At 56.9% G+C, this 13,912-nt stretch overlaps 1 protein-coding gene across 1 annotated transcript; it reads left to right on the top strand.

The window, feature by feature from the left end:
• Window positions 1-1,099: 1,099 nt before the first annotated feature.
• On the top strand, window positions 1,100-4,485 carry PSMB6 (proteasome 20S subunit beta 6). Its single transcript, XM_072144667.1, has 6 exons — window positions 1,100-1,262; window positions 2,318-2,385; window positions 2,734-2,865; window positions 3,719-3,848; window positions 3,925-4,069; window positions 4,272-4,485. The coding sequence occupies exons 1-6, from the start codon at window positions 1,167-1,169 to the stop codon at window positions 4,397-4,399; spliced, it is 699 nt and encodes a 232-aa protein (XP_072000768.1). The 5' UTR covers window positions 1,100-1,166; the 3' UTR covers window positions 4,400-4,485.
• Window positions 4,486-13,912: the final 9,427 nt, after the last annotated feature.

Here is a 13,912-nt window from a genome sequence, read left to right as displayed (position 1 = left end):
GATTCTTCAGCTGCTTAGTAGAGGTCCTCCTCGAAAAAGATGGAGAGGAACCAAATAGATCCAGCTCCTGCAGGAGGATAATCCGGAGCACAGCGAGATGGTGGCACCTGCTGACCGGAAGAGAAGACGGCCATGTGTGTGATTGGGTTTGGTAGTGCAGATAGGTCCATGCAGGGATATTGTACGTGACTGTGCAGGACCCAGAGTACCAGAAGGGTCTGGTGCCGGTCCAATGCTTAACTGGGTTTGAGTGGTCAGAAGCTGAGCCCTAAATTCTGCTGACCAGTTGGAGTCACACATTGATGGACACAAAAGAGAAGCCATCATTGCATCACACAGGATGAAAGAACACGACTGCTGTACATAGACAGCGCCCCTCCTGTTCACAGGCTGTGTGTGGCATTGAAGTTTGGACTAATTCACTTCAGTGGAGCTGAGCTGCAGTACCAGACACTACCAATGGTCAGTGGTGGCGCTACTGGTGGAGTAAAGCAGCCATGTTTTCCTTACTGTCAACATCATATGTTTACTTTTTCTTCCTGGTCCCCTGGAAATTTACCAACTCTTCTAGTGGTCCCAGAGTCTCAAATTTTTTTCAGTTTTTTCCAGGACCCTCTAAAATATTGCAGTACATATGATGTACATGACACAACGTCTGGTATTACAACAGGCCGTAAAGTGAGAGGGTCTGTAGTGGTGCGTCCCATTATAATGACACCTAGTGGTCAATCCAAATACTACAGCGCATTACAATACAATTATTGCGCTATATGATGGTTCTGTGCTGGAAATGTGGGTCAGGTTCTACTATTGACTGAATTACTGGATGCCGGACTACAGGAAATCCACAGTACTTGTAATAATTATAACTGATTATGTTCTCATCACCCCTCTAATAATAATAGTAGGATTATCATTGTATTGTCTTATGATATGATGTTATTGTTGTTTACTTGTCGCCATCTTTGTACTCTCATCCACTTTACCTGCCATCTTTGTACTCTCATCCACTTTACCTGCCATCTTTGTATGCCCAGGAGCGGTCATAAGGGCCTTGCGTAAGAAGGCCATCTTTATACACCCTTCATGACGTCATCTGTGCGCGCCGGAAGTCCAGTGCACCTTGTCTCATCAGGCTCCTCCCTCTCCCGGCAGAACAGAGAATCATGGCGGCGGTGAAGATGCTGAGTCCCGGGGCCGCGGCGCTGACAGGCGGGGAGTCTGCGGAGCTGGACTGGATGGGCCGGGAAGTGACCACCGGGGTGAGTGCGGCCTGAGGGTGCTGGAGGGCGGCTGTGAGCAGCAGGAGAGGCCGGGGGAAGCCTGGGCCTAGGCCGGTGATGCAGCACATACATAGCGGGGCGGCGGGAGACTCCGCTGGGACTTGTAGTCCTACACAACAGGGTCCCGGGGATTGTCCCAGCTTTCCCGGCATCCTGCAGTCTCCCTAATAAGAGAATAACGGGGTCACTTGTCTCTCTGGATCCTGATAAAGCTGAGTGACAGTTGGTAAGTGCTAGTGGTTGTCACCCAACTTTACCAGCAACCTGAGTGGCTACCCTGTCTCCTGCTATATAAACTACTCTGTGATCCCCCATGTAATAGTTAAAGGGAAGGGGTCTCACCCACAGCGCCCAACTTTCCCAGGCTCCTCCCCTGTGACTCCTGCAGGATTTAAGGAAAGCTGAGTCACTGTAATCCCCCATGCAATAGCTGAGGGAAGGGGTTTCGCTCCCCAACACTCAGCTTTCCCAGGTTCCCAGGCTCCTCCCTTGTGACTCCTGCAGGATCTGGGCAAAGCTGAGTCGATGTGATTCCCCATGTAATAGCTGGGGTAAGGCTTTCCCCCATGAAATATGAGTCTCACTCCCTGGCACTCAACTTTCCCAGGCTCCTGCAGTTCTCTATTGTAATTATAAGTGATGGGGCAGCTGTGCCACCCAGGGGCCTGGTAAAGCTGAGTGGTGGATGTATCACTGACCCTGCAGGATCCTCTATAGTGAATGTTGCCCTCCAGGATCCGCTCCTCTCCCAGTGTCCAGCAGCTTCTTCGGGTGCTGGGAAAGTTGGGTGATTGTATTATGTGCTGCACTGGGGGTCACTCAGCTTTACCCTGAGGGTCACAAAAGTGTCTGATGCTCTAGTCACATCCAGAGCTGCATCCTCGGGGTAAGAGCAGAATGATGGATGCAGCTTGGGGTGTGACTGGTGAGAGGAGAATAGTTGCTGCCGCTTGGGATGTAAGAGGAGAGTGATGGCTGCAGCTTGGGGTGTGACTGGAGTATAAGACATGTGACGCTTTCTCCTCTCTCTGCAGACGACCATCATGGCGGTGGAGTTTGATGGCGGAGTGGTGATGGGCGCCGACTCCAGGACCACAACCGGGTATGTGATGGGAGAGCCGGGCTGTACCATGTATATGAGGGGGGATACTGGGCTGTACCATGTATATGGTGGGGGGAGATCACTGAGCTGTACCATGTATATGGGGGGGAGTTACTGGGCTGTACCATGTATATGGTGGGGGGAGATCACTGAGCTGTACCATGTATATGGGGGGGAGTTACTGGGCTGTACCATGTATATGGGGGGTGGGGGGAGATCACTGAGCTGTACCATGTATATGGGGGGGGAGTTACTGGGCTGTACCATGTATATGGGTGCGGGGGTTACTGGGCTTTACCATTTGTATGTAGGGATAGAGCCTACTCACTGACTTCCTCCCCTCCGCAGGGCGTACATCGCCAACAGAGTGACGGACAAGCTGACCCCCGTGCATGACCGCATCTTTTGCTGTCGCTCCGGCAGCGCTGCGGACACTCAGGCCATCGCTGACGCTGTCACCTATCAGCTGGGATTCCACAGGTGAGCACAGGCCCCGCCCCCTCCTCTCACCCTGCCCCTTTAAGACATTTTAGAGGTAACTTCAATTTCGAAGTTTGTAATGTTCTTCATTCCAGACAGGAAGTAAAACTACCCTAATAGCGTGATAAGTAACATTTCCGGAATGTCTGCTTTACGCTGCGATGATATTCTATGCGTCCTCTCCTTTTTCTCGGATGTTATGAGGTGCAGAACTTCGGGTGCGATTTTTCTCATTTTCATGAAAATCCCCAAAACTCACATTTTGAGGGACAACTCGGCTTCCAAGTGACTGAAGCCTAAATAATAGTAACACCCCATAAATGACCCCACTATAGAAATTACACCCCTCAACGTATGTAACACAACTTCTATTCAGTCTATTAACCCTTTAAGTGTTTCATATGGGTTAAAACAATATGGACCTGCGATTTAGAAACTTTAGAATTTTTTTGGGAAAATACATAAATTTTGGCCAAAATTGACCATTTCATAATAACTAAAATGATGAAACGCTCTGCAGAGTTTGATGCCCAATTTCTCCCCAGTACTGATCCCCCACATGTGGTGACATCACAGCCTCACGCCGGCACCAGCGAGACCCGCTGTCCCGAAATCGTCTTCTGACGCGCCGCCATAGAAAGGCGTTACGTCAGAAGAAGTACCCTTGATGACCTCCGTAGAATCCCAATACGGCGGTCATTAAGGGGTTAAAGGGGTCTTCTAGCCATCACATTGGGGGCTGGACCTGCATGTATTATATAGGTGACGTGCTTTATAGTGTGATCAGAGCTCTACTACTCCAGGATGCCGATAATGGAGTTCCCCTTTAAGCCGCGTGTCTTGTCCCCGCTAGCATTGAGCTGGGAGCTCCGCCCCTCGTCCACACCGCAGCCAATCTCTTCAAGGAGATGTGCTACAAATACCGGGAGGAACTGATGGCCGGGATCATCGTAGCCGGGTGGGACCAGAGGAAGGGAGGACAGGTGAGAAGACTCCGCCCACATGCACAGATAGCCCCGCCCCTCTGCACCTGCTGTATATAACGTGTCTGTATTGCAGGTGTACACTGTGCCCATGGGGGGGATGATGGTGCACCAGCCCTTCTCCATAGGAGGCTCCGGCAGCTCCTACATCTACGGCTTCGTGGACTCCACGTACAAAACCGGCATGAGCAAGGAGGAGTGCATGAAATTCACAGCCAACGGTGAGGTCACGTGACCAGGGGTGGCCCCGCCCCAGGAGGAGGGGATATTATCTGCTCCTCCCCCTGCAGGGTGATACACATAGGTGGAGCCATGAGCCTGTCCCTCCTCCTGCAGGGTGATACCGACAAGGAGGAGCTATGAGTCTGTCCCTCCCCCCTGCTCTAGGCTCCGCCTCTCATATAATCTCCTCTCTCGTTGCAGCTTTGGCCCTGGCCATGGAGCGCGATGGATCCAGCGGTGGGATTATCCGTCTTGCCGCCATCACAGAATCGGGTGTGGAGCGCCGGGTGATCCTGGGGAATGAGTTGCCGCGGTTCTCTGTAGCGTGATGTCGCCCCGGTGCCCCCTTCCTCGTCCTTATGTTTTTGTTACTTGTGTGATAACGACCTCAATAAAGTCCAATGTGACGCTACAAGATCATGTGTCTCTAGTCACATCCAGAGCTGCAAGCGCTTCTGTACTGTATGGCGGCAATACTGGTGTGTACGGGATGGCAGCGCCGGGTGTGTGGACGTGTATGTGGACAGTGTGTAGGGTGCAAATGTATGCAGAATTTCAGAAGTGACCAATGAGTGGCTCGTGTGCTATATGGCGGTATTGTTTAAGCAGTATCCAGTGTACTATTACATTAGGTGTGCACTATATGGCGGTATTTATCAGGATCCAGTGTAGTATGACATTGGGTGTATACTATATGGCGGTATTAGTATCCAGTGTAGTATATTTGGTGTGTACTATATGGCGGTATTTATCAGGTTCTAGTGTAGTGTGACATTGGGTGTGCGCTATATGGCGGTATTTATCAGGATCCAGTGTAGTATGACATTGGGTGTGCACTACATGGCGGTATTTATCACTATCTAGTGTAGTATGACATTGGGTGTGCACTATATGGTGGTATATATCAGGATCTAGTGTAGTGTGACATTGGGTGTGCACTATATGGTGGTATATATCAGGATCCCGTGTAGTATGACATTGGGTGTGCACTATATGGCGGTATTTATCAGTATATAGTGTAGTGTGACATTGGGTGTGCACTATATGGCGGTATATATCAGGAACTAGTGTAGTGTGACATTGGGTGTGCACTATATGGTGGTATTTATCAGGATCTAGTGTAGTGTGACATTGTGTGTGCACTATATGGCGGTATATATCAGGATCCCGTGTAGTATGACATTGGGTGTGCACTATATGGCGGTATTTATCAGGATCTAGTGTAGTGTCACATTGGATGTGCACTATATGGCGGTATATATCAGGATCTAGTGTAGTGTGACATTGTGTGTGCACTATATGGCGGTATTTATCAGGATCTAGTGTAGTATGACATTGGGTGTGCACTATATGGCGGTATATATCAGGATCCAGTGTAGTGTGACATTGGGTGTGCACTATATGGCGGTATATATCAGGATCTAGTGTAGTGTGACATTGGGTGTGCACTATATGGTGGTATATATCAGGATCCCGTGTAGTATGACATTGGGTGTGCACTATATGGCGGTATTTATCAGTATATAGTGTAGTGTGACATTGGGTGTGCACTATATGGCGGTATATATCAGGATCTAGTGTAGTGTGACATTGGGTGTGCACTATATGGCGGTATATATCAGGATCTAGTGTAGTATGACATTGGGTGTGCACTATATGGCGGTATATATCAGGATCTAGTGTAGTGTGACATTGGGTGTGCACTATATGGCGGTATACATCAGGATCTAGTGTAGTGTGACATTGGGTGTGCACTATATGGCGGTATACATCAGGATCTAGTGTAGTGTGACATTGGGTGTGCACTATATGGCGGTATATATCAGGATCTAGTGTAGTATGACATTGGGTGTGCACTATATGGCGGTATATATCAGTATATAGTGTAGTGTGACATTGGGTGTGCACTATATGGCGGTATATATCAGGATCCAGTGTAGTGTGACATTGGGTGTGCACTATATGGCGGTATATATCAGGATCTAGTGTAGTGTGACATTGGGTGTGCACTATATGGCGGTATACATCAGGATCTAGTGTAGTGTGACATTGTGTGCACTATATGGCGGTATATATCAGGATCTAGTGTAGTGTGACATTGGGTGTGCACTATATGGCGGTATATATCTGGATCTAGTGTAGTGTGACATTGGGTGTGCACTATATGGCGGTATATATCAGGATCTAGTGTAGTGTGACATTGGGTGTGCACTATATGGTGGTATATATCAGGATCTAGTGTAGTGTGACATTGGGTGTGCACTATATGGCGGTATATATCAGGATCTAGTGTAGTGTGACATTGGGTGTGCACTATATGGTGGTATATATCAGGATCTAGTGTAGTGTGACATTGGGTGTGCACTATATGGCGGTATATATCAGGATCTAGTGTAGTGTGACATTGGGTGTGCACTATATGGCGGTATTTATCAGGATCTAGTGTAGTGTGACATTGGGTGTGCACTACATGGTGGTATTTATCAGGATCTAGTGTAGTGTGACATTGGGTGTGTACTATATGGCGGTATATATCTGGATCTAGTGTAGTGTGACATTGGGTGTGCACTATATGGTGGTATATATCAGGATCTAGTGTAGTGTGACATTGGGTGTGCACTATATGGCGGTATATATCAGGATCTAGTGTAGTATGACATTGGGTGTGCACTATATGGCGGTATTTATCAGGATCTAGTGTAGTGTGACATTGGGTGTGCACTACATGGTGGTATTTATCAGGATCTAGTGTAGTGTGACATTGGGTGTGCACTATATGGTGGTATATATCAGGATCTAGTGTAGTGTGACATTGGGTGTGCACTATATGGTGGTATATATCAGGATCTAGTGTAGTGTGACATTGGGTGTGCACTATATGGCGGTATATATCAGGATCTAGTGTAGTGTGAAATTGGGTGTGCACTATATGGCGGTATATATCAGGATCTAGTGTAGTGTGAAATTGGGTGTGCACTATATGGCGGTATATATCAGGATCTAGTGTAGTGTGACATTGGGTGTGCACTATATGGCGGTATATATCAGGGTTTTTTTCCCCAATTAACCCTTTTGTAAAGCGAAATAAAATGTAATGGGTTGTTCCCTTACCAACCACTTGGTGGCAGCAGAGGGCGGCCTGGAGTCGCACCTTCCTATTGGTGCAATCAGCGTAAGGAATAACATGTCTCTCCGCTCCGGCGTCTTCTGTATTCCCTGGAAATGTCTGTAACCCGACACATAGTGACCTCCACATGTATTCCTGCAGTATCTAGTGCTTGTACTATATGGCGGTATTATTCCTGCGGTCTCTAGTGCGTGTACTGTATGGCGGTATTATTCCTGCGGTCTCTAGTGCGTGTACTATATGGCGGTATTATTCCTGCAGTCTCTAGTGCGTGTACTATATGGCGGTATTATTCCTGCAGTCTCTAGTGCGTGTACTATATGGCGGTATTATTCCTGCAGTCTCTAGTGCGTGTACTATATGGCGGTATTATTCCTGCAGTCTCTAGTGCGTGTACTATATGGCGGTATTATTCCTGCAGTCTCTAGTGCGTGTACCGTATGGCGGTATTATTCCTGCGGTCTCTAGTGCGTGTACCGTATGGCGGTATTATTCCTGCGGTCTCTAGTGCGGGTACCGTATGGCGGTATTATTCCTGCGGTCTCTAGTGCGGGTACCGTATGGCGGTATTATTCCTGCGGTCTCTAGTGCGGGTACCGTATGGCGGTATTATTCCTGCGGTCTCTAGTGCGGGTACCGTATGGCGGTATTATTCCTGCGGTATCTAGTGCGTGGGATATTGTATGAGTACTATATGGCGGTATTATTGGTGGATTATATAATGCTACCATATTATACTCCGCTAGATACTACTGACATAATATCGCCATATGGTACTTAACCAATCCCAGCAATATCCAGCATTCATTATCTGCCGGCTCCAGCAGTATCCCGCTCTGCTCTCTGCGCTGACACATTGTAACAGATTCCCCTATAGGTGGTTTCCCCTTTTTTTTTTATTACAATAAAAATCAAAAATACCTAAATATCAATATAGAAAAGTCTGTGCAGTCCCAGCAGCGGCCACCAGGTGTCTGATCCCCGGAGCTGTGCAGTCCCAGCAGCGGCCACCAGGTGTCTGATCCCCGGAGCGCTGTGCAGTCCCAGCAGCGGCCACCAGGTGTCTGATCCCCGGAGCGCTGTGCAGTCCCAGCAGCGGCCACCAGGTGTCTGATCCCCGGAGCGCTGTGCAGTCCCAGCAGCGGCCACCAGGTGTCTGATCCCCGGAGCGCTGTGCAGTCCCAGCAGCGGCCACCAGGTGTCTGATCCCCGGAGCGCTGTGCAGTCCCAGCAGCGGCCACCAGGTGTCTGATCCCCGGAGCGCTGTGCAGTCCCAGCAGCGGCCACCAGGTGTCTGATCCCCGGAGCGCTGTGCAGTCCCAGCAGCGGCCACCAGGTGTCTGATCCCCGGAGCGCTGTGCAGTCCCAGCAGCGGCCACCAGGTGTCTGATCCCCGGAGCGCTGTGCAGTCCCAGCAGCGGCCACCAGGTGTCTGATCCCCGGAGCGCTGTGCAGTCCCAGCAGCGGCCACCAGGTGTCTGATCCCCGGAGCGCTGTGCAGTCCCAGCAGCGGCCACCAGGTGTCTGATCCCCGGAGCGCTGTGCAGTCCCAGCAGCGGCCACCAGGTGTCTGATCCCCGGAGCGCTGTGCAGTCCCAGCAGCGGCCACCAGGTGTCTGATCCCCGGAGCGCTGTGCAGTCCCAGCAGCGGCCACCAGGTGTCTGATCCCCGGAGCGCTGTGCAGTCCCAGCAGCGGCCACCAGGTGTCTGATCCCCGGAGCGCTGTGCAGTCCCAGCAGCGGCCACCAGGTGTCTGATCCCCGGAGCGCTGTGCAGTCCCAGCAGCGGCCACCAGGTGTCTGATCCCCGGAGCGCTGTGCAGTCCCAGCAGCGGCCACCAGGTGTCTGATCCCCGGAGCGCTGTGCAGTCCCAGCAGCGGCCACCAGGTGTCTGATCCCCGGAGCGCTGTGCAGTCCCAGCAGCGGCCACCAGGTGTCTGATCCCCGGAGCGCTGTGCAGTCCCAGCAGCGGCCACCAGGTGTCTGATCCCCGGAGCGCTGTGCAGTCCCAGCAGCGGCCACCAGGTGTCTGATCCCCGGAGCGCTGTGCAGTCCCAGCAGCGGCCACCAGGTGTCTGATCCCCGGAGCGCTGTGCAGTCCCAGCAGCGGCCACCAGGTGTCTGATCCCCGGAGCGCTGTGCAGTCCCAGCAGCGGCCACCAGGTGTCTGATCCCCGGAGCGCTGTGCAGTCCCAGCAGCGGCCACCAGGTGTCTGATCCCCGGAGCGCTGTGCAGTCCCAGCAGCGGCCACCAGGTGTCTGATCCCCGGAGCGCTGTGCAGTCCCAGCAGCGGCCACCAGGTGTCTGATCCCCGGAGCGCTGTGCAGTCCCAGCAGCGGCCACCAGGTGTCTGATCCCCGGAGCGCTGTGCAGTCCCAGCAGCGGCCACCAGGTGTCTGATCCCCGGAGCGCTGTGCAGTCCCAGCAGCGGCCACCAGGTGTCTGATCCCCGGAGCGCTGTGCAGTCCCAGCAGCGGCCACCAGGTGTCTGATCCCCGGAGCGCTGTGCAGTCCCAGCAGCGGCCACCAGGTGTCTGATCCCCGGAGCGCTGTGCAGTCCCAGCAGCGGCCACCAGGTGTCTGATCCCCGGAGCGCTGTGCAGTCCCAGCAGCGGCCACCAGGTGTCTGATCCCCGGAGCGCTGTGCAGTCCCAGCAGCGGCCACCAGGTGTCTGATCCCCGGAGCGCTGTGCAGTCCCAGCAGCGGCCACCAGGTGTCTGATCCCCGGAGCGCTGTGCAGTCCCAGCAGCGGCCACCAGGTGTCTGATCCCCGGAGCGCTGTGCAGTCCCAGCAGCGGCCACCAGGTGTCTGATCCCCGGAGCGCTGTGCAGTCCCAGCAGCGGCCACCAGGTGTCTGATCCCCGGAGCGCTGTGCAGTCCCAGCAGCGGCCACCAGGTGTCTGATCCCCGGAGCGCTGTGCAGTCCCAGCAGCGGCCACCAGGTGTCTGATCCCCGGAGCGCTGTGCAGTCCCAGCAGCGGCCACCAGGTGTCTGATCCCCGGAGCGCTGTGCAGTCCCAGCAGCGGCCACCAGGTGTCTGATCCCCGGAGCGCTGTGCAGTCCCAGCAGCGGCCACCAGGTGTCTGATCCCCGGAGCGCTGTGCAGTCCCAGCAGCGGCCACCAGGTGTCTGATCCCCGGAGCGCTGTGCAGTCCCAGCAGCGGCCACCAGGTGTCTGATCCCCGGAGCGCTGTGCAGTCCCAGCAGCGGCCACCAGGTGTCTGATCCCCGGAGCGCTGTGCAGTCCCAGCAGCGGCCACCAGGTGTCTGATCCCCGGAGCGCTGTGCAGTCCCAGCAGCGGCCACCAGGTGTCTGATCCCCGGAGCGCTGTGCAGTCCCAGCAGCGGCCACCAGGTGTCTGATCCCCGGAGCGCTGTGCAGTCCCAGCAGCGGCCACCAGGTGTCTGATCCCCGGAGCGCTGTGCAGTCCCAGCAGCGGCCACCAGGTGTCTGATCCCCGGAGCGCTGTGCAGTCCCAGCAGCGGCCACCAGGTGTCTGATCCCCGGAGCGCTGTGCAGTCCCAGCAGCGGCCACCAGGTGTCTGATCCCCGGAGCGCTGTGCAGTCCCAGCAGCGGCCACCAGGTGTCTGATCCCCGGAGCGCTGTGCAGTCCCAGCAGCGGCCACCAGGTGTCTGATCCCCGGAGCGCTGTGCAGTCCCAGCAGCGGCCACCAGGTGTCTGATCCCCGGAGCGCTGTGCAGTCCCAGCAGCGGCCACCAGGTGTCTGATCCCCGGAGCGCTGTGCAGTCCCAGCAGCGGCCACCAGGTGTCTGATCCCCGGAGCGCTGTGCAGTCCCAGCAGCGGCCACCAGGTGTCTGATCCCCGGAGCGCTGTGCAGTCCCAGCAGCGGCCACCAGGTGTCTGATCCCCGGAGCGCTGTGCAGTCCCAGCAGCGGCCACCAGGTGTCTGATCCCCGGAGCGCTGTGCAGTCCCAGCAGCGGCCACCAGGTGTCTGATCCCCGGAGCGCTGTGCAGTCCCAGCAGCGGCCACCAGGTGTCTGATCCCCGGAGCGCTGTGCAGTCCCAGCAGCGGCCACCAGGTGTCTGATCCCCGGAGCGCTGTGCAGTCCCAGCAGCGGCCACCAGGTGTCTGATCCCCGGAGCGCTGTGCAGTCCCAGCAGCGGCCACCAGGTGTCTGATCCCCGGAGCGCTGTGCAGTCCCAGCAGCGGCCACCAGGTGTCTGATCCCCGGAGCGCTGTGCAGTCCCAGCAGCGGCCACCAGGTGTCTGATCCCCGGAGCGCTGTGCAGTCCCAGCAGCGGCCACCAGGTGTCTGATCCCCGGAGCGCTGTGCAGTCCCAGCAGCGGCCACCAGGTGTCTGATCCCCGGAGCGCTGTGCAGTCCCAGCAGCGGCCACCAGGTGTCTGATCCCCGGAGCGCTGTGCAGTCCCAGCAGCGGCCACCAGGTGTCTGATCCCCGGAGCGCTGTGCAGTCCCAGCAGCGGCCACCAGGTGTCTGATCCCCGGAGCGCTGTGCAGTCCCAGCAGCGGCCACCAGGTGTCTGATCCCCGGAGCGCTGTGCAGTCCCAGCAGCGGCCACCAGGTGTCTGATCCCCGGAGCGCTGTGCAGTCCCAGCAGCGGCCACCAGGTGTCTGATCCCCGGAGCGCTGTGCAGTCCCAGCAGCGGCCACCAGGTGTCTGATCCCCGGAGCGCTGTGCAGTCCCAGCAGCGGCCACCAGGTGTCTGATCCCCGGAGCGCTGTGCAGTCCCAGCAGCGGCCACCAGGTGTCTGATCCCCGGAGCGCTGTGCAGTCCCAGCAGCGGCCACCAGGTGTCTGATCCCCGGAGCGCTGTGCAGTCCCAGCAGCGGCCACCAGGTGTCTGATCCCCGGAGCGCTGTGCAGTCCCAGCAGCGGCCACCAGGTGTCTGATCCCCGGAGCGCTGTGCAGTCCCAGCAGCGGCCACCAGGTGTCTGATCCCCGGAGCGCTGTGCAGTCCCAGCAGCGGCCACCAGGTGTCTGATCCCCGGAGCGCTGTGCAGTCCCAGCAGCGGCCACCAGGTGTCTGATCCCCGGAGCGCTGTGCAGTCCCAGCAGCGGCCACCAGGTGTCTGATCCCCGGAGCGCTGTGCAGTCCCAGCAGCGGCCACCAGGTGTCTGATCCCCGGAGCGCTGTGCAGTCCCAGCAGCGGCCACCAGGTGTCTGATCCCCGGAGCGCTGTGCAGTCCCAGCAGCGGCCACCAGGTGTCTGATCCCCGGAGCGCTGTGCAGTCCCAGCAGCGGCCACCAGGTGTCTGATCCCCGGAGCGCTGTGCAGTCCCAGCAGCGGCCACCAGGTGTCTGATCCCCGGAGCGCTGTGCAGTCCCAGCAGCGGCCACCAGGTGTCTGATCCCCGGAGCGCTGTGCAGTCCCAGCAGCGGCCACCAGGTGTCTGATCCCCGGAGCGCTGTGCAGTCCCAGCAGCGGCCACCAGGTGTCTGATCCCCGGAGCGCTGTGCAGTCCCAGCAGCGGCCACCAGGTGTCTGATCCCCGGAGCGCTGTGCAGTCCCAGCAGCGGCCACCAGGTGTCTGATCCCCGGAGCGCTGTGCAGTCCCAGCAGCGGCCACCAGGTGTCTGATCCCCGGAGCGCTGTGCAGTCCCAGCAGCGGCCACCAGGTGTCTGATCCCCGGAGCGCTGTGCAGTCCCAGCAGCGGCCACCAGGTGTCTGATCCCCGGAGCGCTGTGCAGTCCCAGCAGCGGCCACCAGGTGTCTGATCCCCGGAGCGCTGTGCAGTCCCAGCAGCGGCCACCAGGTGTCTGATCCCCGGAGCGCTGTGCAGTCCCAGCAGCGGCCACCAGGTGTCTGATCCCCGGAGCGCTGTGCAGTCCCAGCAGCGGCCACCAGGTGTCTGATCCCCGGAGCGCTGTGCAGTCCCAGCAGCGGCCACCAGGTGTCTGATCCCCGGAGCGCTGTGCAGTCCCAGCAGCGGCCACCAGGTGTCTGATCCCCGGAGCGCTGTGCAGTCCCAGCAGCGGCCACCAGGTGTCTGATCCCCGGAGCGCTGTGCAGTCCCAGCAGCGGCCACCAGGTGTCTGATCCCCGGAGCGCTGTGCAGTCCCAGCAGCGGCCACCAGGTGTCTGATCCCCGGAGCGCTGTGCAGTCCCAGCAGCGGCCACCAGGTGTCTGATCCCCGGAGCGCTGTGCAGTCCCAGCAGCGGCCACCAGGTGTCTGATCCCCGGAGCGCTGTGCAGTCCCAGCAGCGGCCACCAGGTGTCTGATCCCCGGAGCGCTGTGCAGTCCCAGCAGCGGCCACCAGGTGTCTGATCCCCGGAGCGCTGTGCAGTCCCAGCAGCGGCCACCAGGTGTCTGATCCCCGGAGCGCTGTGCAGTCCCAGCAGCGGCCACCAGGTGTCTGATCCCCGGAGCGCTGTGCAGTCCCAGCAGCGGCCACCAGGTGTCTGATCCCCGGAGCGCTGTGCAGTCCCAGCAGCGGCCACCAGGTGTCTGATCCCCGGAGCGCTGTGCAGTCCCAGCAGCGGCCACCAGGTGTCTGATCCCCGGAGCGCTGTGCAGTCCCAGCAGCGGCCACCAGGTGTCTGATCCCCGGAGCGCTGTGCAGTCCCAGCAGCGGCCACCAGGTGTCTGATCCCCGGAGCTGTGCAGTCCCAGCAGCGGCCACCAGGTGTCTGATCCCCGGAGCGCTGTGCAGTCCCACCAGCAGCCACCAGCAGCCACCAGGTGTCTGATCCCCAGAGCTGTGCAGTCCCACCAGC

The sequence above is a fragment of the Engystomops pustulosus genome, chromosome 4, assembly GCF_040894005.1.
Source record: "Engystomops pustulosus chromosome 4, aEngPut4.maternal, whole genome shotgun sequence".
Classification (NCBI taxonomy): domain Eukaryota; kingdom Metazoa; phylum Chordata; class Amphibia; order Anura; family Leptodactylidae; genus Engystomops; species Engystomops pustulosus.
The sequence above is the reverse complement of the archived record's forward strand: the minus strand, read 5'-3'. Positions and strand labels throughout refer to the sequence as shown.

Excerpts from the sequence above, each read along its gene's own strand:
- PSMB6 (XM_072144667.1), top strand. The coding sequence starts at position 1,167 with ATGGCGGCGGTGAAGATGCTGAGTCCCGGGGCCGCGGCGCTGACAGGC. Across the intron at positions 1,263-2,317 it reads GCCGGGAAGTGACCACCGGG|ACGACCATCATGGCGGTGGA; the intron begins GTGAGTGCGGCC and ends CTCTCTCTGCAG. Across the intron at positions 3,849-3,924 it reads ACCAGAGGAAGGGAGGACAG|GTGTACACTGTGCCCATGGG; the intron begins GTGAGAAGACTC and ends TCTGTATTGCAG.